This window comes from Mus musculus, chromosome 16 (assembly GCF_000001635.26).
Source record: "Mus musculus strain C57BL/6J chromosome 16, GRCm38.p6 C57BL/6J".
NCBI lineage: Eukaryota > Metazoa > Chordata > Mammalia > Rodentia > Muridae > Mus > Mus musculus.
In genome coordinates this window covers 23,064,075-23,088,752 of record NC_000082.6, presented here as the reverse complement: position 1 = coordinate 23,088,752, position 24,678 = coordinate 23,064,075, and the positions used below count along the sequence as shown (strand labels likewise).

At 42.9% G+C, this 24,678-nt stretch overlaps 1 protein-coding gene across 6 annotated transcripts in view; it reads right to left on the bottom strand.

The window, feature by feature from the left end:
* Positions 1–6,674: 6,674 nt before the first annotated feature.
* Kng1 (kininogen 1) overlaps positions 6,675–24,678 on the bottom strand; it is a 23,859-nt gene continuing 5,855 nt past the window's right edge. Inside the window, exons 4-11 of one of the 6 annotated variants that reach the window (NM_023125.3) lie at positions 20,886–21,058; positions 19,428–19,535; positions 15,311–15,395; positions 13,948–14,120; positions 11,372–11,479; positions 11,183–11,269; positions 9,702–9,779; positions 6,675–7,275 (exon numbers count right to left, since the gene is read on the bottom strand). In NM_023125.3, coding sequence (NP_075614.1) covers positions 7,177–7,275; positions 9,702–9,779; positions 11,183–11,269; positions 11,372–11,479; positions 13,948–14,120; positions 15,311–15,395; positions 19,428–19,535; positions 20,886–21,058 — 911 coding nt within the window. In that variant the 3' untranslated portion in view covers positions 6,675–7,176. Of the gene's footprint in view, positions 7,276–8,737; positions 9,780–11,182; positions 11,270–11,371; positions 11,480–13,947; positions 14,121–15,310; positions 15,396–19,427; positions 19,536–20,885; positions 21,059–24,678 lie in introns of those variants that run through there. The other 5 variants (XM_006521813.1, NM_001102412.1, NM_001102411.1 and 2 more) reach the window with 5 other exon arrangements.

Here is a 24,678-nt window from a genome sequence, read left to right as displayed (position 1 = left end):
CAGAGTTCAATTCCCAGCAACCACATGGTAGCTCAGGACCATCTGTAATGAGATCTGATGCCCTCTTCTGGCATGCAGGTGTACATGCAGATAAAGCACTCACATACATAAAATAAGTAAATAAGAGAAATCTTTAAAGGGGCTAGAGACTATGGCTTAGCAGTTAAGAGCATTGACTGCTCTTCCAGAGGTCCTGAGTTCAATTCCCAGCAGCCACATAGTGGCTCACAACCATCTGTAATGGGATCTGATGCCCTCTTCTGATGTGTCTGGAGATAGCTACCTACACATATATTCGTATACACAAAATAAATAAATAAATCTTTAGCCGGGCAGTGGTGGTGCACACCTTTAATCCCAGCACTTGGGAGGCAGAGGCAGGCGGATTTCTGAGTTCGAGGCCAGCCTGGTCTACAGAGTGAGTTCCAGGACAGCCAGGACTGCACAGAGAAACCCTGTCTCGAAAAATCAAAACAAACAAACAAACAAATCTTTAAGGAAAAGCAAAAGCAAACAAACAAAAACCCTTAGGAGGGGGCTGGAGAGATGGCTCAGAGGTTAAGAGCACTGACTGCTCTTTCAGAGGTCCTGAGTTCAAATCCCAGCAACCACATGGTGGGTCACAACCATCTGTAATGAGATCTGATACCCTCTTATGGGGTGTCTGAAGACAGCTACAGTGTACTTACTTAAAGTAAATAAATTTTAAAAAATACATCTTAAAAAAATAAAAATAAAAAACAAAACAAAACAAAAACCCTTAGGAGACTTGCAAATGTCCTCTTATTGTGGCTTCATTCTGCCACCAAGTGGTCAAGAAGAGAAAAATCAGACCAGAGCAAAATTAATCTGTCATTATCATTTACCAAGTGCTTTCTGATTTGTGTGGTTAAACCTTTACCAAGGCTGGGCGTGGTGGCACACACCTTTAATCCCAGCACTCGGGAGGCAGAGGCAGGCGGATTTCTGAGTTCGAGGCCAGCCTGGTCTACAAAGTGAGTTCCAGGACAGCCAGGAGAAACCCTGTCTTAAAAAACAAACAAACAAACAAACAAACACAAACAAACAAACAAAAACAACCAACCAACCAACCAAAAAAAAAAAAAAATCCATCTTTACCACGCCTACTTAGAAGTTGACTACCTGATGTTTCCAAAGAAAACATCAATTTAGTATTCTAAACCCTAGGCTCCCAAACCAAAATTTCCAAAATACTTGTACTTGGTGCTATAAAGCATAGGTTGTAGAGTGAGAGGCTCTCAAGTTTTCATGCCCGGAAATCGCCTGCTGCGTCCTCTCCTCGCTCCTCCTGCTTTGTTTCATTTCTAAGTTTGAAGGCGTCGTCCATCACCGTGGGAAGGTCATGGTGGCCCGAGTGTGAGGCAGCTGGTCAGATTGCATCTACAGTCAGGAAAAGGGAACAGAGAGGGGACAATCTAGTGTTGCTCTTCCCTTGAACTCCTCACATTTATATCAGCACCTAGACCAGAAATAGCCTGAAGGCCTTGAGGGTCATGTCTTCCCCAATATGCTGAGCAAAATCATAAATAAAAATTGTTCCACTTAAGATCACAAATCCAAAAACAGAAAAATTATAAATTCTTGCTGTGTGGTAGTGGCACAGGCCTTTAATCCCATCACTCAGGACACAGAGGTAGGCAGGTCTCTGAGTTCAAGGTAAATCAGGTCTACAGAGTGAATTCCAAGAGAGCCAGGGCTACACAGATAAACCCTGTCTCAAAAAACAAAAAACAAAAACAAAACATAGATAGATAGATAGATAGATAGATAGATATTAAAACAAGCTAAAATAAAACAAAACCTGTCTCAAAAAACCAAAATAAATAAATCAGTTAAAAACAGTACCTCCAACAACAGCAACAAAACAACACACCCACGACAAAACCATAAATAATAAAATTTTGGAGCTGAGGGTCTATTTCACATATAGATTGCTTCTGTGTAAGGCACTGGGTTCTATCACACACACACACTTCCTCTCTCTCCCTCCCTGCCTCACACACACTTCCTCCCCCCCCCCCCAGGCACACATACACAGAATACATACACATTCTCTCTCTCTCTCTCTCTCTCTCTCTCTCTCTCTCTCTCTCTCTCTCTCTCTCTTTCTGACACACACACACACACACACACACACACACACACACGAGTGCATGCACATACACGCCCTCTCACTCCTGCTTTGAGGAACACAGCAGCATGGCAGAAAGTCTCCTGCACTCCCCATCAGCAGCTCTGTAACCATCCTTTCTGCAGTTGGTGAGAACCAAAGCTGAGCCTGGACCACAAGCTCAGTGCCCTTAGACCCAGCCACCCGAGTTGGAATGCAGCAGACATAGACTTGAGGTACAGACTAGCAGATCTCCTTGATATGAACCCAGTCACTCTTCAGTCACTAGGCCACCTGACTCATTCATTTGTCTTCTTCTTTTTAAAAACATAGTCTTCTGCTGGAGAGGATGGGGAGAGAGGAGCACACTCCTCCATTGCTGGTGGGAGTGCAAACTTGTACGGCCACTATGGAAATCAGAAAACTGGTAATCCATCTACCTCAAGACCCTGCTATACCACTTCTGGACATATACTCAAAGGATGCTCCATTCTACCAATGAGGTCACTTGCTCAACCATGTTCACAGCAGCTTTACTCACAATAGCCAGAAACTAGAAATAACCGAGATGTCCCTCAACCAGAGAATGGATACCGAAAATGTGGTACATTTACACAATGGAGTATTACCCAGCTATTAAAAAAAAAAACCAGATGAAACTAGAAAAAATTATCCTGAGTAAGGTAACCAAGACCTAGAAAGACAAACATGGTATGTGTACTGGCTAGTTTTGTGTCAACTTGACACAGCTGGAGTTATCACAGAGAAAGGAGCTTCAGTTGAGGAAATGCCTCCATGAGATCCAACTGTAAGGCATTTTCTCAATTAGTGATCAAGGGGGAAAGGCCCCTTGTGGGTGGGACCATCTCAGGGCTGGTAGTCTTGGTTCTATAAAAAAGTAGGCTGAGCAAGCCAGGTGAGGCAAGCCAGTAAAGAACATCCCTCCATGGCCTCTGCATCAGCTCCTGCTTCCTGACCTGCTTGAGTTCCAGTCCTGACTTCCTTGGTGATGAACAGCAGTATGGAAGTGTAAGCCGAATAAACCCTTTCCTCCCCAACTTGCTTCTTGGTCATGATGTTTGTGCAGGAATAGAAACCCTGACTAAGACAGTATGTATTCACTTATACATTGATATTAACTGTAAGTGAAGGATAATCATATTGCAATTCATAGACCCAGAAAGGCTAATGGAAAGTGTTTTAAAGGTGACACATAGAGCTCCCTGGGAATGGAAAATAGAAAAGGTTTTGCAGGTGGATTAGGGACAGATGGGGACAGGAGAGATCAGGTCACAGGAGTGGAAGGAGAGACTTTGGGGGAGAGGTGACCATTATTGGAGGCCACTTGGGGGATACTGTGAAAACGTAGTGCAGTAGAGACTCAAGGATTCCACAAGGGTGACCTTAGCAAGGACTCCCAGTAACAGAGGACATAGATTCTGAACCAGCCAACTTCTGTAACCAGCCAACTTCCAGTGGTGGGACTGGGACACCAACCCAGTCAGTCACCAAACCTTCAACCTACAATCTGTGCTGCCTGCATTTTGTGCTGGGGTAGTGGAGGCTTAGGACTTTTGGAAATGGCCAATCAATTACTGCTCTAATCTGAGGCCCACACCATGAGAGGGAGCCCATGTCCCACACTGACTGGATGACTGGAACTAGAGGCTGGAAAGCCTGGAGACCAAGGATAGAGAGGAAAAAACAATTAAAGATTCCTAATGGCTAAGCAGTGGTGGCACACCCCTTTAATCCCACCACTTGGGAGGCGAAGGCAGCCTGGCCTACAGAGTGAGTTCCAGGACAGCCAGGGCTACACAGAGAAACCATGTCTTTATCCCCTTCTCCCCCACCAAAAAAAGTTTCTTAATGATATTCTGTTATACTCATAAATGGGTCCCTGGCCCAGTCATCTCCAGAGAGACCTCTTCTGGCAGTTGATGGGAGCCGATACAGAGAAGCACAATGAAATTTTAGGTGGAGAGAGAGTCCAAATTGGAGATATGCATTTGGTCCCTTCCCTTGGAGCTTGGAGAAACCTCATTGAAGACAGGGAGAAAGAATGATAGAAGCCAGAGGGGTTGAGGACACCAGGAGAACATGGCCCACAGAATCAACTAAGCAGGTCTCTTAGGGGCTCACAGAGGCTGAAGCAGCATTCGCAGAACCTACATGGGTCTGCGCTAGGTCCTTGGTGTATATGCTGTGGCTGTTAGCTTGGTGTTTTGTGGAACTCCTAACAGTGGCTGTGGAGGGTGTGTCTGACCTTCTGGATGCTCTTAGGACCCTTTTCCTTCTACGGGGTTTCCTCACCCGGCCCAATGTGAGGGTTTGTGCCTAGATTTATTGCATTTTGTTATGCCATGTTCAGCTACTATCCCTGGGGGTCCAGCTCTTATCTGAAGGGAAAGGAGGAAGGGTCTGGGGGAGAAAGGAAGTAGGGGGTGGAGCCTGGGAGGAGCGGAGGGAGGGGAAACTTTGGTCGGTCAGGACATATTGTAGGAGAGAAGAATTTAAAAAAAAAGATTTATTTATTTATTTATTTATTTATTTATTTATTGTGAGTAAACTGTAGCTGTCTTCAGACACACCAGAAGAGGGCATTGGATCTCATTACAGATGGTTGTGAGCCACCATGTGGTTACTGGGAATTGAACTCAGGACCTCTGGAAGAGCAGTCAGTGCTCTTAACCACTGAGCCATCTCTCCAGCCCACAAGAGAATTTATATGCAACCATAGTCTTTGTCCTTTTGATTACAAGAGCAGAAGACATGGTAAAATGTCTCACTGATCAGCAGGGCCAGTGATAGCTCAGATAATAAAGGCCTTTATCTTGTCCCTGGAACTCACATAAAGACAGGAAAGAACCAATTCCACAATGTTGTCCTCTGATTTCCACATGCATGCATGGTACACACACCCCCAAACACACATATAAGCATAATAATAATAATAATAATAATAATAATAATAATAATAATATCAACAATATGGGAAATTTAAAGAAGCCAAGCAGATCCCTACAGTGGAGCGTTAGGGAAAGAGTGTCTCTCATGCTTCAGTATTCAATAAAAAGCAGAGCATGAAAATGAATACACTTGTAAGTGAGTACATACCATGCATGACCTTTTGGTTCTGGGTTACCTCACTCAGATGTGTCCTGCCTTCAAGATGTGCAGGGACCAAAACAGATCAGAGATTGAGGACCAAAACAGATCAGAGGCTGAAGGAATGGTCAACCAATGACTGCCACAAATTAAGACCCATCCCAAGGGCAAGAACCAATCCCTGACACTACTAATGATACTCTGTTATGTTTGCAGACAGGACCCTAACATACTGTCCTCTGAGAGGCTCGATCCAGCAGCCAAGGGAAAGAGATGTAGAGATCCACAATCAAACATTAGATGGAGATCAGGGAGTCACGTGGAAGACTTAGGAGAAGAATTGAGGGACTCAAAGAGGACAGAAAGAACAATAGAGTCAATTAACTTGGACTCTTGGAGGCTTCTAGAGACTGAACAACCAGGGAGGGACCATGGGCTGGACCTAGGTCCCCACATACGTGGCAGATATACAGCTTGGTCTTCATGTGGGTGCCCCAATAACTGGAGCAGAGGCTGTCTCTGAACCTGTTGCCTGCCCGTGGATCACATTCCTCTAGCTGGGCTGCCTTTTCTGGCTTCAATGCAAGAGGATGTGCCTAGTGCTGCAGTGACTTGATATGTGTGTGATATGTGTGTGTGTACCCAGGGAGGGTGGGGAAGGGAGGGAGGAATGGGGGAAGAATCTATGTGAGGGGCAAGGAGCAGAGGAGCAGCTGAATTGGAATGTAAAGTGAATAACTAAAGAAATTAATGGGAAAAATTGCATGCTATGATTTTTGTGTGAGAAAGCATAAAATCTAAGAATGAAAACAAAGTGACCATGTAGCCCTTTTCTGTTTCATCCAGTGTGCATGTTTCTGTGTGTGTGCCTGCTTCCTTCCTTCCCTCCTTCCTTTTGCTTTTCTTTTTTTATTGTTTGTTTGTTTTTTGTTTGTTTGTTTTTTTGAGATAGGGTTTCTCTGTGTAGTCCTGGCTGTCCTGGAACTCACTCTGTAGACCAGGCTGGCCTTGAACTCAGAAATCTGCCTGCCTCTGCCTCACAAGTGCTGGGATTAAAGGCATGCACCACCACTGCCCCACTTTTTTCCTCTTCCTCTTCCTCTTCCTCTTCCTCTTCCTCTTCCTCTTCCTCTTCCTCTTCCTCTGGCTCACAAAGAGTAAGATACAAACTTGCCTGGCCAGCAAGAGGTTCCTGAGTCAAAGAGTATAAGAACCTAAATAACTGTTTCTTTTCTCACTCCCCAGCTGCTATCAGAAGCCTTCAGTTTTCAACTCCAGTAAGAGTTACATAGCCAAAAGTCATCAGGTTTCCCTCCCCCATCCACACTCCCACTGACAGCCTGCCTCACTGCCTTCCACCTCAGTTAACCATCAGCAATATCCCTTTTCTTATTTCCCCACACTAAGTACTAATCAAGAGAATCAATTGTCAGCCTTCTCTTGTTCATGATTTTAATGAAGTGCCCAGGTCACTGGGCACTTTCTGATAAGATGCTGGTAGGCATCATATTGACATAGATTATTTTTCTAGTTGGGTAATGACACAAATTTAGAAACATTGGTAAGCAATTCTAACTATTCCTAGCATTGGCTTGGTGAGCAGGAGAGGGGGGCAAAAAGAGCAAGTTCTCACAGAAGTGAGACCCTCTAATCATCCCTGTGGCACCCGTGCCTCTGTGGCAAGGAAGCTCCATCTAAGGATTCCTGTCTACCTTAGAGAGGATGTTCCAGAGAGAGACTATAAGCGTCTGTGGCCAAACTCAAGCTTTAGAGACAGCTCCAATTCGCCTCATGTCAGGGATGGCTGAAAGGAGACCACTGTAAAATCATCAAGTCTGAATTTTATTTCCACTAGGATCAGGGTGATGAAGACGATGGTCCCGCGCTCCACACATCCCAGGATTCTTCTGGTCCTTCCCTCTGGGTCATTGCTGGGACTACTGCTTCACTTGTGAAGATTCTGCCTGACGCTCAGGCGCTGGCTCTGCCCCTGCCTTTGAGAGTCTGCCCTTGTACTCGCACGCGCGTAGGAGCCTCTGTAATACAGTAAACTGCTGTTAATCTCCTGCTTCTGCTCAACTTTTGCCAAGCAGTGCAGCCGGTTTCAGGGTGAGAATGTTTCCCAGCGTCATTGGGTCTTCGTGTTACAGTGTAGACAGTGACTGAAGTGAGAGGAACACTCGGCTCAAATGCAGTTTCCCACAGCAGCCCGACACACACCCACTGGCTGGGGTAGCTGTGGGGAGCCACGTCCTCATTTCTTATTCGTGCACATCACTTCAGTGCACTTGGCTTTCTCTAAACTGAGTTTGTGGCGACTGCAGTAAGGAAGACCCTTGACCACATATATTCTGACTGTTTTTATGCCAACTCTGTTCTCTTCCCTACAGGTTCACTTCTGGGGCTCAGGTCTTTGTTTAGTGACTAGAGAATTTACATAGAGTCTCTCAGTGACCATGGGTATGGAGCTATGTGGAGGAGCCTGTAGGACTTATCAGTGAGTTCAAACAGTCATATCTTCTTTTCCAGGCAAACACACGGCCTGAGTTGGAAACTATTAATCTCTTTCTATTTTTCCAAAGTTAATGGTCTTCAGTGTCACAGCAAAAAACAAAAACAAACAAACAAAAAACAAACAAAAACAAAAACAAAAACGAGAGAACAATTTTAAGGCTAAGGAACTGGCTCCTAAAGGGAAGGAATGATGTTTCCATCAAATCCATAACCTGCTTTGTCACAAGAAATAAAAGGTTGCTGTAGAAAACCTTCTTCAATATTCTCCCTTCTACTTTCTGTCCTTAGTGCTGGACTCAGAACTTCTGAGAACTAAGGATTGCTTAATCTAACCTCAGCAGCATTACCAGAAAGCCCCTGCTTGAAAGCCTTATGGCAGAGACTAGCTAGTGGGTAGACTGGTGAGGAACAGCCTCACCCAGAAAAGGAATTCCAAGGACAAGCTACTAAGTGAGAGTCTCTTTGCTATAATTCACCTGCTTGAGAAACATAGTCAATGCATTACTCCCCGTCAATCCCTTTGATCAGCCTGTTTCTGTTTTCTTCTCTCTCTCTCTCTCTCTCTCTCTCTCTCTCTCTCTCTCCCTCTCTCTCTCTCTCTCCCTCTCTCTCTCTCTCTCTCTCTCTCTCTCTCTCTCTCTCTCTCTCTCCATCTGGAAGCTTTGCTGGTATTTCCCCCATCCATAAGTGCAGCATTCAGTCTCTTGGTTTTCTTTGTTGTTTCTGTTTTCTTCTCTCTCTCTCTCTCTCTCTCTCTCTCTCTCTCTCTCTCTCTCTCTCTCTCTCCATCTGGAAGCTTTGCTGGTATTTCCCCCATCCATAAGTGCAGCATTCAGTCTCTTGGTTTTCTTTGTTTTCTAGACACGGATGCCACAGTTCTGTATGCAGATGCTAACGTGCATCTTGAGCTATCCGCTCCTTACCAGAGCAGTGGATTCTGGTAGGCTTCTTCCTGTATTGGTTCAGAAAGTGTGTGAGGCAGGCTCAGAGGGATTCAGAATGATGGCAGCTTTATTATCGATCAGTCCACAGGGAGTTATAAAGTCCCATTGACAGGCTGTTCTGATCACCATGGCTGGATGACTTAGGTCACAATGTTTGTGCTTGGGCAGTAGAAAGAAAGGCTGGGAGAGCATTTGTGAAGCTACCTAGGCTGCGTAAGTTAAGAAAGAGCATCAAGGAGATCAAAATCAGAAAATTCTGTTGTTTCTGTGTTTGGATCCTTCCAGCTAGCTGGCTTCCATGGGCGCCCAGGACATTTGGGGGAAGTTGCTTCTGGAAAATCAGATATCAGCTTAAATGAAAGGCTATCTGGCTGTACATGGATATCAGGGATCAAATCATCATGGGCCCCAGTGTCATATGGTGGGGTGGTAGCTACCACATCTTCAATGAAATCTGAGTCCTGAAAACCAGAAGAGGTAACAGTTGGCTGGGCTCGGGGAGGGGTCAAGGTGGGCCCTTCTGTCCTCCCCTGCATCTGTGTAGATGTAGTACTGTATTCAGAAGAGCTTGCCAAAGACTCTGTTCTCTGGGTAGTCTGCTTTACACTGTTTTTGTCTTTATTTGTATGCTTACCATGACCATGTCCATGACCATGACCATGACCGTGACCATGACCATGTCCATGTCCATGACCATGACCATGTCCGTGACCATGACCATGTCCCACTGTGTGTGTATGGTCATCACCATCTTCCCTTTGGTGTCTAAGATAATCAAGTTTAAGTTGATGTCCATGACCAAGGCCATGTGGTTTCTGGTGTCCATGACCAAGGCCATGCCTCCTTGGGGACCAATGGCCATGGTCATGCCCATGCTTATGACCACGGTGATTCTTATTAGCCTTGATTTGCTTTTCATGCAACCAGCCATGCCCATGTGTGGGTCCTTGTTCAGTTTCTGCATCCCTCTCTTCTTGCTCCCTGGCAATGTAGGGTGGACTTACAGTTCTTCCTTCTTTTGTTTCTTGTACTGTGACACTCCGGAAAGGAGAAAAACCTGGAGGCCTTCTTGCCATTTCAGTCTACAGAGGAAATAGTAAAACGAATGCCCTATGTTAGTACCAGGCTGTAGATGAAGGAAGAAGAGACTAAGCGCTGGATGATGCCATGCCGCATCAAAATGGGGTGAGTCTTTCCCAGATATTAAATATAGTATTACTATTCTAGAAAAATAAATTAACAATATTTCTTCTCTTTTAATTTTTCTTGAAATTTGTAGGCTCTGTTTGTGGTCCTAGGGATTGGACTAAGAACCCTGAACATGTTGGGCAGGTACTGTAGCACTGAGTTAGAGTCTCAGTCCTGCCCTGATTATTCTTCTTAATAATACTCTAAGGCTAAGAGGTTTTCTTCATTTAGGAAAGTGGATGGTTTGAGCACATACTCTCTCAGGTATTCATTTTGATAACTGATATCATTTCTGTTCCAACCATTGCTGTTATTATCCTTAAAGGTCTTTATAGCTAAACTTTGTCAGGCTGTGCCACCACAGGACCTGCTCACAAATGTGACAGGAAGGCCTTTGACAACGTGTTAGAGATAGTAACAAATGACAAGAACCTAAACCAGAAAGGAGAGGTGGCAATCTGCACAGAGGTGTGGCTTTCTGAATATGCTCCACCTCCCCTTTTACGAAGGTGGGAAGGGCACAGTTGAGGCCTGTGCTCAGATATGAAAGTACTCAGGCTTTGGAGTCACATGTCTTCTAGTTGTCAGGATCATGATGGAAAGGGTGGACTCAGAGTTGACCTACGCTCAACACTCTACACACCAAGTCCACTTGCTGCAAAATAAAACCACAGCACCTGCCTCCCAGGGCCCTAGGGACTGATGAGAATGTGCAAGGAGCTTGCTGTGCAGAGCCTGGGAAGAGGGACTTAGTGAAGTGATTCACTCTGGAGCCTCAGAGCACTTCAAGTCTTAGCATCCCATCATTGGTAAGTAATGATGCCCTAGGCACATTGATTCTTAAAAACACGATGCAGAGTGTTGCCTCTCAGATTTGAATCATGTGTGGACCCCTTGACGACTGTTTTAAAGTGCATTTTGGTATTCATTTAACTATGGAAGGGGAGTGAATCCATGTTTCTCACAAAGTCCTTCAATGCACAGAGCAGAACCCAGCACACTGTAGTGCTAAGGACTCAGGTGTATCTTGGAGTTGTGTGGCTCGTGGTAGTGCCCTGGTCTTCTTCTCACTACCAGAAAGAGAACTACCAGGGAACGCTGACAATGAGCTAAGTGACTGAGTGGTTACCTGTTTTCTTTCCCAGCCATAAAACGCAAGATCAGCATAAATATGTACAACTTCTTACGGGTTTAAAAGAGCAGCCCCTCCCCCAGTTATTTCAGTAATGATTCATGTTCAATATTGCTTTTTGGAATAGACAGAACTGACCCCAAGCTGACAATACTCCAATCCTACCATATCTAATGCTTGGCATTTCACAGTCGGGACGACTTTGTTCTCCCAAGGTCTCATGTACACGTTAGCATTGCAGTCGAGACTTTGCTAATCATGAAAACAGAAGACAAGAGAAAATAAATCAGCATTAGTCATGAGGCCCATGAGCAAGTGACCTTTAGAGTGTCACACAGGGACAGTGCTACTCACTCCAAGGTGCTTGATCTCACAATCTTCTGCCAGCTCTGTGTTACTTTCCTTGGAGCATTTGGTTTCTCTGGCTATGAACTCAATAACATATTTAGTTCCTGCTACCACCTGTAAAGTTAATAGTACAAGACAAATATTTAATGAGGATTTCCATAACAAATTGCACTTTTTTACTTCAGTGTGGTCAAAGTTAGAATCTGGAAATTTTAAATATTTCCTGACCATCTTAGAAAGTTACACTGTCCTTGTAGTGTGACTACAAGTATAAAATTCTCTACAAGGTGCACATATCTGACACAACGTTTTGTTTGTATGTATATCTAAGATTTCTGGGTATTAGTTGGGTCAGCTTACTTCACTGAGTAAAAGAAATACAGGGTAACCTTTCACTTTAATATTCACATACTAATTTAAATGTTCATAAACTATAAACCACACCTACCAAGTAACTCAAGGGCTTAATTTTTAGTACATTCTGAGGTATGAAAAGAAAAACTTAAAATATTTTCTTTAAATATTTTTTGTTGTTTCGCTGCCAAATACTGAATTAGAAAATCCATGTGTAGTTTAAATTATCCAGTTAGGAAAGTATTTAGATTATCTATTACTTTTCATATATTTTTAAGATTAAGTAGCCTCTTAAATCTTTAAACAAGCCAGTTGTTGGTGGAACATGCCTGTAATCCCAGCACTGGGGAGGCAGAGGAAGGTAGATCTTTGTGAGTTCATGGCCAGCCTGGTCTGGAGAGTGAATTTCAAGTCAATCTGGACTGTATAATGAGATACTTTTTTAAAAAAAATTTTCAAAAGTAGTTAGGAATATATCTAACCCAATGATTCAAAGACTATTACAATAAAATTCTCTACAATAAAAATGTCTAGATATTGGCAAAGGAAATTACAGAAAATACTAGACAATGGAAATATCGTGCATGGTCCTGGATAGGCAAAATTAATAGTGTGAAAATGTTTGTACTACCACAATTAATATACAGAATTAATACAATACCTATAAAAAATTCCATGTCATATGTCATAGGCTTAGAAAAAAATACATGAATTTATATGAAACCACAAAGGACCAAATGGCCAAAGCCGTCCTAAGGAGTAAGACAATGCTGAAGGTATTATAGTACTTGACCTCAAATTATACTATAGAGCCATAGTGACAGAGACAGCCTGTGACTAGAGCAAAAACAGACAGGAAGACCAACAGCACAGGCAGGTACCAGCCCCAGGTATTAACAGATGGGACTGCATGAAAATACAAAGTCTCTATACAGCAGAAGAAAAACCAACAGGGCCCATAGCCCACATGATCAGAGAAAATCTTTACCAGTTACACTTCAGACAACAACTAATATCCAGAATTAATAAAGAATTACAGAAATTAAATGCCAAGGGAATAAAACTGTCAATCAGCACATAGAAAACAAACTAACAGGCAGTTACTAAAGCAGGAGACTGTCCCTCATCAAACACTCTTTACAAAGATGCCTTTACGTTTTGCCTGACACTCAACAGTAAGGGTCTGCTTGGCTTCATTTACTCAGTCCCATATTGTGTATCTTGGTATTAGTAGTAGTAGGCATTTGTGGGTGGGTGTGTCTGTATGTGTGTGGTTGGGGGAGTACATGCCATGGCATGTGTGTGGAAGTCAGACAACAACTCTGTGCAATCAGTTTTCTCCTATCCAGGGATAGGATTCAGGCCATCAGGCCAGTGTTAAACACCTTTACCATCTGAGCCATCACTGGCCCTGCTGATCAGTTGGACCGTTTACCGTGTCTTTTGCTTTTAGAATGAAAACAACAATGACTATGTTCACATATGAAGGCTCTTGTTAGATTCCTAGAAATACAACTACTAAACCTATTTCTTACTAGATTTAGAAGCTCATGTCAGCCTCCACAGCAGCTTGCTTCTATCTTGATAAAGTTTCTTATCTACTCTCAGCTTAGTTTAGCTTATCTTAGTGTAGTTTAGCTTAATTAAGCTTATCCAGAGAAGCTAGTCTTTAGGTTGGAATCTATCCTTTAACAGTCTGAGTATAGATGCCAGTGCTGTTGGAGATTTTCCCTTCTCTAATACAGCTACTCATTTTACAGATGGTGCCACAAGAGATGAGATTTTAATAGTCACACAGAGTCACCAAGGATAGAGGTGATGGTAGAGCTGAGCCTCTGACTCCAGATAAAGGCAAACAGCCTTTATTGATAGAGTGCATCCAGGGCACAGGGAACAAAGGGAGAAAGAACATGCAGCAAGAGTGAAGTCTCTCTCTCTCTCTCTCTCTCTCTCTCTCTCTCTCTCTCTCTCTCTCTCTGTGTGTGTGTGTGTGTGTGTGTGTGTGTTAAGACAGGATCTTACTAAGTGTAGTCCAAGGTGACCTAGAACTTGTGGCAAGATACTCGCCCAACAAAGACACTCAAGCATGCAGCACAGTTGGGACTTGGAATTTAAGCCACCAAATCCTGTTGCCAAGTCCTGTTTTCCTCACCAGAGCCAAGAACAGGGGTCATACTACCAATCAATCTATACATAGGATACAAACTCCCATTTTCCTATGTACAGACCTGTGATGTTGCTTTTTTCACGGTGTCAATCTTGTAATAGAAAGGATGGTCATTCTCTGCATTTAGCTGTGCAATGGAATGACCAAGCACCTCCTTCAGCTCTGGGCTGTCTACAGGTATGTCCCTGGGGCAGCCAGGGCAAGGCTTGGGAAGCGCTTCTACCAAATCATCTCCTGAGAAGAAATCAGATTTAAAGTCAGTAGGTACACCCAAAGTGTAGTCTGGCTTCTCTCCTGTCACACACAACTTCTGCATTCTCATTTATACAGGGTGTGAGGTAAGCAGAACAGGATTAAGGGAATACTGGTCCTGAGACAGTCCACTTCTCCTTGTTCTTTGGGAGATCAGATGTTTAGGGAAGCGTGTTTGCCCATGTTCACCCATATGCTATAATTGCTTGTATTTTTACACACTGATACAGGGCATTATATGTCCCAAGCCAGCCTTGAATTCTCCATGTAGATGTTGACCTAAAAACTTCTGATCCCCTGCTTCAGTGTCCTGACTGGCACAGTTACAGGTATGCAACCACACCCAGTTTAAAATTTCCCATTTTTTAAAAAAAGATTTATTTATTGATTATATGTAAGTACACTGTAGCTGTCTTCAGACACTTCAGAAGAGGGAGTCAGATCTCGTTACAGATGGTTATGAGCCACCATGTGGTTGCTGGGATTTGAACTCTGGACCTTTGGAAGAGCAGTCGGGTGCTCTCACCCACTGAGCCCTCTCACCAGCCCAAATTTCCCATTTTTGATGTCAACTATAGAGAAATGTTTAAGTTTGAGGAAAGTGCTTGCAATGGCTCTCCAATGGCCAGCTTAGAGTCCATGGCTCCACTGAACAGGCAGTGCTAGTGGAGTTTCTCATGGTTAGTGCACAGTAGTGCCCCTCATGACATATATAGAGTGGGTCTCCTCATGACACATACGCAGTAGTGCTCCCCATGACCTGTGCACAGCGGCGCTCCTCATGACAGGTGCATGGTGGTGTTTCTCAACATGACACGTTCACAATTATATGTCAATGTGAGTGAAGTCAGCCCTTTTATTGAAAATGCTGATTTAACTATAAGTTTTCCACAGAGCTCACCATATCAAAACACACTAGAAAGCCCACCTTTACCTGGAAGGATTCCATGGTGGGTGGTTAAAAACGAGATGCAATTCTCTCCAACTCAAAACATGGGATTTAAGGACAGTGTACACAAAAAGAAAGGCAGCTGCCACTGTCCCTGAAGGCTACCGTGTCTGGGGAAGACACATTGTTGCTCAGTCACTGTGTTGCCTTGACCAGTTCAGACCCAGTGCAGCTAAGTAAAAAGGAGACACCACTTCCTGTGTCTCCATGTGGGCTTTCTCACCTGAATAAAGGGTACAGCTCTGTGAGAAGTTGGCAATTTTGTTATTAATATCCATGAAGAGATTTCCTCTACATTCACCATCATCCTGGTGGTTAAAAAATCATAAACAGAAGTCATTGTGAAAAGCAAACAACTAGTAAAAATAAAAGACAGTAAGTATGTCTGTTGCGGGAGATACTAAAAAACTGAACCTGCCAACTTTCCGTGGAGTCAGACCACGCTCCTGTGCGCCTTCCTGCTGCCGCTGCCAACTCTCTGGAGCTAGCCCCGGCTGCACCTGATTGCTGTGTACCCAGCTCTCGGTTGCTTGTCCCTGGCATTACTGCTGCTTCTTCCTCAGCCATATACTCATGTAGTCGGTGATCCTGCACTCCAATAACTAAATGGAACCGCCAGCCTCGCAGTTGCATATCACAATACCCAGTAACCCGGTAAAATCAAGACTCTTAAAGCTTAATTAATCCATCAGATTTATGTATCAATAATGTCACAATTTATAAGATGCCAATACATTAAATTTCAGAGCCGACTAATAATGATAAGAGCTTTATCCTAATATTTCTAACCTTGTGAAATCATAGCTACTTGTGGCTGGAAAACACTACCACATAGGTTCATATCCGCAGCCATCTTCCTTTTCCTTTTACCCTGAGACTCTCCCTTGCTCTGCAACTCTTAGCTCTGCCTCCCTTTTCCCTGGCCAATCACAGACATCCTTTGTACTAATGTAATTGGACAGGGAAAATCCTGTGACAGTTTGTCTACTTTACAAATCATTATATCAGGAAAAGGGGAAAAAAGGAATAAAAGCAATGGAAAAAATGAAAAGCACATGGTAGCCATGATAGCTATGACAAGGAGCACCGACAGAGGGAGAGAAATGGGATTGTCCACTGCACAGGGAATGCCTAAGTAAGACAGGATCTCTCATTGAACCCTGAGCTCACTGATTCCAGTAGGCCACTGTCAAGTGAGCCCAGGAGTCTTGTCTCTCTGATGCTTGTATTCTAGATGTCTGCATGGGAGAGAGAGACCCAAAGACAAGCCCTTTACTGACTGAGATATCTCTTCCCTGGCTTCAACTTTTGCTTTGTTTTGTTTTAGAGGCAGCTGAGCATATGGCCTTCACATGTATCTGCACAGGTGAGCACACACACACATACATACCTGCATATACCACACACACAAAGAAAAGAATGGGCAAAGAATATATAATTACTCATCCATAAATTCAATCCATAAACTTCTAGCATACTTATGAAAATATTTCAGCAAAATGAACACGTTAACTCAATTATTGATTGAGAAACTAAAATATATTTAGCTATAAAATATTGAATTTTAACGCAATAGAATTTAAATCAATTTATTTAAGCAAACAGCTATAAATGTAAAAACTATATAAATGAAGAGTTTAAAAGATTTTAATAACTATGTTTATCATTTATAAAACTGAAGGAGAGATGGCTCAGCGGTTAAGAGCACTGACTGCTCTTCCAAAGGTTCTGAGTTCAAATCCCAGCAACCACATGGTGGCTTACAACCATCCTTAATGACATCTGACTCCCTCTCCTGGTGTGTCTGAAGACAGCTACAGTGTACTTACCTATAAAATAAATAATAAATAAAATCTTAAAAAAAATAAACTGAAGCCTTATTCTGAAGGAATGCCAAATACAAAAATAATTTCATTGTCAAAAATGTTTGCTAAGTTAGTATTATATAAAAACTAGAAATAACCTAGGTATCCAAAGGTAGGAGCACTGTGGTAAAAAACAATCTATGGTGTCCTTGCTGGAATATTATTGCAGAGTCATCTTTAATGTTTACCAAGAATTCTAGGCAGGCAGTGGTGGCCCACGCCTTTAATCCCAGCACTTGGAGGCAGAGGCAGGCGAATTTCTGTGTTTGTGGCCAGGCTAGTCTACAGAGTGAGTTCCAGGACAGCCAGGACTACAAAGAGAAACCCTGTTTCAAACAAACAAACAAAAGATTCCTAATGATGAGGAAAAATTCTTAGGTGAAAAAAAAAAAAGAGTCGAGCATGTAAAATAATCACAGAACTGGAGAACTGGCTCAGAGGTTCCGAGCACTGACTGCTCTTATGGAGGACTGCGGTTTGATTCTCCCATGGCAACTCACAACCACCTACAACTTCAGTCTCAAGAGTTCTGATGTCCTCTCCAGCCTCTGTGTATACTGTATATACATATTCACAGATTACACATGTAGGCAAAAAGCCCATATACTCGAAATAAATAAATAAATAAATAAATAAATAAATAAATAAATAAATGTTAAAAATTAAATAAAATAATCACAACTTTTAAGAAAAAGAAGTCACTGAAAATTTCCCACAATTCTCCTTTCTCTCCACCCATGAAAAAGACAAAGGGGATATGCACTAATCCCTCTGGGGGTTAGGACCATTCTGCTTGCATTTGCATTGCCTGATGGCTGGTGGTCCTGTGGATCTCCTCATGTGCTAATACCTGCAAATCTGGAGCCATCTGTTCAATCAATCCTTTGCCCATTTTAGAAGTGGTCTGTCTTTTGGTTTTGGGTTCTGGAATTTTGAACATGATCTTCACACTAAGCCCTTTAAGGGCAGAAGATTCATAAATGTTTCCTTTTATTTTGTGTCTTTTTGTTGTTGTTGTTGTTCTTTTTTGAGACCGGGTTTCTCTGTATAGCCCTGGCTGTCCTGGAACTCACTCTGTAGACCAGGCTGGCCTCAAACTCAGAAATCCACCTGCCTCTGCCTCCCAACCTGCCTCTGCCTCCCAAAGGCATGCGCCACCACTGCCCGGCTTGGTAGGGTCTTTTATGACTCTTTTTACAGCTATAAATCAATGCATGATTAACTAGAACATTTAAAAACTATTGAAGAAATCTCAATAGGTATGCAAAATCAGAAAAAAAAAAAAACCCACCCAGAACTCTTCCTGAAGGTTAACAGTGTTCTGAATTATAACACATTTACTTTCTATCACTTTTATATTTATATTATTTGACCTTGCATATTTGCCTGACTCTGTATACACAGTTTCCCTTCCTTCCTTCGTTCCTTATTTTAAAACTTAAATTTAAAACAAATTTTGAGACAGCATTGTCTCCCTATGCATCCCTAGAAGGCCTAGAACTCGGTTTGTAGAGCAGACTGCTCTTGAACTCATTGACATCTGCTGCTTTTGCAGTGCTGGTAAAGGTGTGTGTCACCACACCCAGCCTCCTGTTTCCTCCCCATCGTCCTTCATTTATTTAGGTCTTTTTGTTTTTTTTTTTTTCTGAAACAGCAGCTTTTCAAACCAATGAAGGCCTCAAACCCACTGAGCAGTTAAAGATGATCTTGAACGCCTAATCCTCCTTTCTTCATCGCTCCTGTGAGTAGAGTTTATGTCCTAATTTTTTTCTTGTCCTTAACCTATTACAATGATTTGCTAATGTCACAAGAGGCTCAGGAAGCAGTATTCATAATCTATGAACTGCTGTATCTTGCATAACCATTTCTTAAGGATGCATATAGCATTTGTCTCCAATGCTTTACTGTGAAAATTAGCAAAGTGTGGTCTAGATTTCCCACCTTTCCCTCATGATATAAAACTGTCAAAGCAGAGATGCTAGATTAAAGAAACATCTACAATAATATTCCAGGAAGGTTCCTTCCTTGGTCTCCTTGGCATTCACTGGCCACAGAACAGCCACTGACATCTCTTCAATGACAAGATGTCATGCACAGCAGGAGAGGATTCCCAGGATGCATTTATTAGATGACAGGAGAAGAGGGAGGGTGAGGAAGCACCACAGGGGAGTTTGCAGGAAAAAGCTGGGTCACAGAGGACCCTGTGTGAACATGGAGCACACATGGAGGAGGAGGAGGCCAGGAGACTGTGACAACCCATCACCATGTCAAATCCCATACCTAATCTCTGACAGGATGGAGATATGTAGTGTGACACACTTGGATGCCTTGACCAGCAACTTAGGTCCTAAGACTCTGGGTGGACCTGAGTGTGAACTACTAAGTGACATCTTGGTGTCAAGTGACAGAGCTTGACAGTCCTGGAAACACTGTCAGCAAACTGTGAAAGACTGTCATTAAATGTCTGCTACTTACACCATTGGGAAGGGCCACGCAGTCTCCATGGAGGGAAGGAAAACGCTCCTTTGAACAATTTGTTTGCACAATTGTGTAGGTAATGTCAAAATTCAGGCCAGCCACCACCTAAAATGAGTTAGATTGAATGAGTACTTGAACCTCAGGTTGAACGTTACTCACAGTGAGCAAAAGATATAAATGTCTTTAAACAATGAATTGGATACAACAAGTGTTCAAGAAGTACAAACCATCATTATTACTGGGCAATAGCATCACTGAGCAAGTGTTGAGTATTGTGACAGACACATGTACAGACACACACAGAGACACATACAACACACTCCATGACACTTCAAAGTAACTGCTAATGTACAGTTATGTGCATACATATTATATGTGTATATAATATATATCTTATATATCATACATATTATATATCTATATATCTTCAAAGACTCCACAATCTTTCTTTCCCAGGTTGCCAAGAATGCAAATATCACCCAGTATTGTGAAGCAATATGATTTTCTAGCTAGGAGTAATGTGAAATGGGAGTGGCCTGTCCTGGGGAGTCCTCTGGCTGCAGGTCACCAGACAGTGACGTTCCCCTGCTTTGTTCTTGGCAGCCCTATCCCACCATCTGTGGTCATGGTCACCACGGTCCCTATGCTGACTGCTGTACATGAACACAAGTGGGTAGAATACACATCACACACAGGAGCAAGTTGAAGTAAAAGTACAGATTGTTACTCTCTAAGTTGAGGAATTCTTAAGAAACTGAAATTCAAAGGACCAGATGAGCTCTCAGAAAAGCTGTGATAAAGGAGCCAATAAAAAATCTCATTCCAAGCTAGGCCTGGTGGTCAAAGCCTTTAATGCCAGTATCAGAGGCAGAAGTAGGGAGATCTCTGCTTGATTGAGGCTACTCTTGTTTACAGAGTGAGTTTCAAGGCAGCCAGGACTATGTAGAGACTCTGCCTCAAACAAACAAGCAAACCAACAAACAAACAAAAAAACAAAGAAAGAAATGATCAGATTACTAGATATTTCCACTGAACACCACCAGGAGGAAGTGGGCAGTATAATTTCAGGCATACCTAGAAAGTCGTGTCCACTTTCTATGAAAAATTTAATATTTTGGTGCCATTTTTAATTAATGACAGGAAGATAAAAATATAGATTTGGTAAAACCTTAAAGCCAGAATGACGCTCATTTTTCCATTTCTGGGAAGAAACCATGCACTGCGGAGGGAATGGGTGTGTGAGAGTTCCTTTCCTTTAGTGCATCGCACAACTCACCTGGACCCCTGAGAAGCTCCTTGCCTTAAGAGTTATTCTCATGGAAACACGGGCACTCTAGGACGATGCCAGCATGTGCCAGGCAGGTTCCTCCTGCCAATGGTTCATTTTACGTGACAAAATGCCAATCTAACAGATTTTTAAGCACATCAGATGTCTTGAACAATTGAAAAACAAACCTGTCTGTGGGCACTTTTTACTTTTCTGAGAGTAAAGAGGTGGCTGTGATCTGTGTTGTTGTTGAAATGTTCGATGGAGTGTTTCAGAACAGGCTCCAGGTCTGGACTATCTGTCGATATGGCATGCACACAACCAATACAGGGGAAATAGGCTTTCAGTATGGGGGCCTTACCTTGACAAAGAACAGAAAAAGAGACAGCATTAATAAATGAAAACGCATCTCATATTCATGGTCCTAAACCCCTGAGACCATTTAGAAAGATCCTGAAAACCTGACTTTCTGTAATTCATGTATGAGTTAAAGATAATGAGAATTTAGGACCCCTGTGCAGTCAAAAGCAAAGATGGAGATTGTTGAGAACGGTTATTTTATGCTCTTCTATTGATTTCATGTTTTGACAGGGTCTCAGATATTCAAGGTTGGTCTGGAAGTGTCTACACAGCTATGGTTGGCTTCAAGTGTCTGATCTCCTTCCTCTGCTTTTCTCCAGAGGCTTCTATGGCTGCTGTATGAACTGATGGGGATTGAAGCCAGGCCTTCAGGCATACTAGCTTCTTAGAACAGGGTTCAGGAAGGAAGTTGTGTGAGGAGAATTTTGAGTGCTTGTGAGAACACTCCAAGAGTACAAGGCAGGAGTCTTGTGACCTCAGTTTCTTGAAAGCACAGAATTATTCTTGGAATGAGGGTCCATGCTCCTCCCAGATATATCAGGAATGAGTTTACTTCAGATTATTCATTGTTGTTTACTATTGTTATTCAATTAAATCTTTAAACATTCCATTATGTGACTGTATTATTCAGGATTCTCTAGAGTCAAAGATCTTATGGAATATCTCTATATATTAAAGGAATTTATTATAATGACTTACAACTTGTAGTCCAAGTGACCCAACAATGGGCAGCTGTGAATGGGAAGTCCAAATGTCTAGTAGTTGCTCAGGCCACAAAGCTAGCTATCTTACCTGGTCTTCTGTATAAGCTGGAATCCTGAAGAATTAGGTTCTAACAGATGTGCTGGCAAGGAAGTGCAAGCACATGAAGAAGAGTGAGTCTTCCTTCTTCCAGTGTCTTTATGTAGGCCACCAGCACAAGGTATGGCTCAGATTAAAAGTGTGCACCACCACACCTGGATCTGGAATGTGCTTAGTCCCAGGTTGACCTTGAATTCAGAGATCTCCTTGCCTCAGTCCCTTGTTATTTAAGGTGTGTACTTACCTTGCTTGGATCTAAACTTTTCATGGCCTCAAGATTACCATGTCAAGATCCAGGTCAAAAGCCTGTGTCTTCTAGCCTCAAGATCTGGATCACAGGTGAGCCCTCCATTTCTGGATTGTAGTTCATTCCAGATGTAGTCAAGTTGACAACCAGGAATAGCCATCACAATTACTTTATGGAAAAATGTTATTTTGTCACATGTGGCTTATCCCTGTGCTTGTATACAGCTTGCCCTCATGAGAACTCTACTGAGCTGACCTTTCTTAACTCTCAGAGAATACATTATCTGAAGCTCTGAATAAAGTTGGTTATTTCATGAGACTAGTGTGCCTCATTTATCAGCTCCATTTTCCCAGGTCCCACCACCTTTAGAGTGAGTTTAGCTGAGCTATATCACTAGGCCCCTATTTTACTGTATTTTCATGATCACCATAATACACTAACTCACCATTTTATAAAATAAAGCACATTACAGATACAACATTTTTTTTCAAGGTTAAAGAAAGCTCCCTGACACCTAACTATCTGATAAAGTCAGTCGAATGCTTTGGCTCCTGGAGAAGAGCCCTCCCCCCTGAACAGGATTGTCTTTCCATTGTTTATGTCACACAGTATTTTGTTTCACTTGCTAAGCTTTACATTCGGTGTTTGTCATTGGTGAAGTCATAGCGAGGTGATGTGCTGGCCAGAAAGTATTCCTCTCTGTTTTCATATGAGCAGAACATAAGGCAAGAGGCTTTCTCATTAGTCAGCCCAAGAGGAGCCTTTCCTAGCCATCTGCCCTTGCTATTCCCTTGCAGGTGCTGCGCTAGGTTCTAGGGAGACATTAAGTGTCACATCTGTGAGGTGATGACAGTTAGGTACAAAGGACAGAGTGTAGACAGATAATTTCATGGGGTGGGCAAGAGCTAGGAAAGACAGGAGGCCAGAATGTGGTGAGGGGGACATCTATGGAAAAGATGAGCATGCTGAGCTAGAAGGAAGAATGTGGCAAGAGGCATCAACAAGACATGTGAGAGGGGTGGGGGTGAAGAGAAGGGGCAAATGGCACTGAGAAATCAGGATGGGAAAGGAACCATAGTATGGGAGGTGGCATCTATTCAGTTTGCCAGAGTGTCCAGTGTGACACAGAGAGGGCCAGTTTGATTTAGGGACTGTCAGAGAGAGAAGACAGTGCTCCAGGCAGGAGATACTGACCCTGTTTAGAATCACTGTCTACACCCAAAGCTCACAAGTTCTTTGGTAAATCTGATGAGAGCTGTAACCTCTCCCCAGGAAAATGCAAATATCCCAGGATTTACACAGGATTTTAGGGTTCCCACAGGCTCTCAGAAATGAAGAATATGCTGATGTGGGATGAGGAACCCACTCAATGGTTTGCAATAAAACGATGTCAAATATTTTTATAGGTATTTATATTAAATTACCAAGGTGAGAGCCATGTCTGATAGAGGATGGCTGCAGAGTGAGTGGTATGGTCAGCAGAGATGCCACCTCAGGATCAAGGCTTCCTTACCTCTTGGGAACACACTTCCTGGGTGCCTTCTGTCCTCCCACCTCTCTCTCTCTCTCTCTCTCTCTCTCTCTCTCTCTCTCTGTGTGTGTGTGTGTGTGTGTGTGTCTCTTCCTCCCTCCTCTCCTCTTTCCTTTTGAGACAAGGACTCATATACTCCCGGATATCCTCAGCTTGCTCTGTAGTTGAGGATGAACTTAATTCTCCTCCTGCCTCAACCTCCCCAGTGTGAGAATTACAGGTGTGCACTATAATGCTCAGATCTAGTTGGATCTTAAATGTGCTGCAAAGTCCAATTCAGGTACTTTGTTGTAGTAGCCAAAAGCTGACTTAACACAATAGGTGTGATCTAGTCAGTAGACTAAGTCTTGGGCTATTCTGCCGATATTCAACCCCCTACATCTCTTGCTGCTCAACACAACTCACCTCAGGACTGTGTGGTGTAAGGCATCTCTACTGCTGTCAGAAACAGTTTTCCCTTCTCTTCTTGCAGAAGAGGTTGGATCAGGGAACTGGGCAGTTCTACAACTGTAGAGAATTTGATGGGAAGGTTGGAAGTCTTACAGATCAAATGAGGTGAAAGCCACAGAAGCTGTGGAGATGACCAGGGTAGATTTACACACACACACACACACACACACACACACACACACACACACACACACACACACCAGCCAGCTCTCATTCAAGACAGAACAGAGTAGGAGAAGAGAGAGGGTTTGAGGGAGGGAAGAGTAAGAAGTGTGATGTTCCTCTCCTGGATAACTGAGTGCCTTCCATGCTGCATATTTCTATACAGATGGTTTTCAAATAGGAATAGAACTTTTCATTGCTGATGGGAACTTATGAGCTCTTCTCTACATTGGGCTGATTTCTTTAAATGTAACTATTTTTAAAGATTTATTTATTATATGTAAATCCACTGTAGCTGTCTTCAGACACCCTAGAAGGCATCAGATCTCATTACACATGGTTGTGAGCCACCATGTGGTTGCTGGGATTTGAACTCAGGACCTTCAGAAGAACAGTCAGTGTTCTTAACTGCTGAACCATCTCTCCAGCC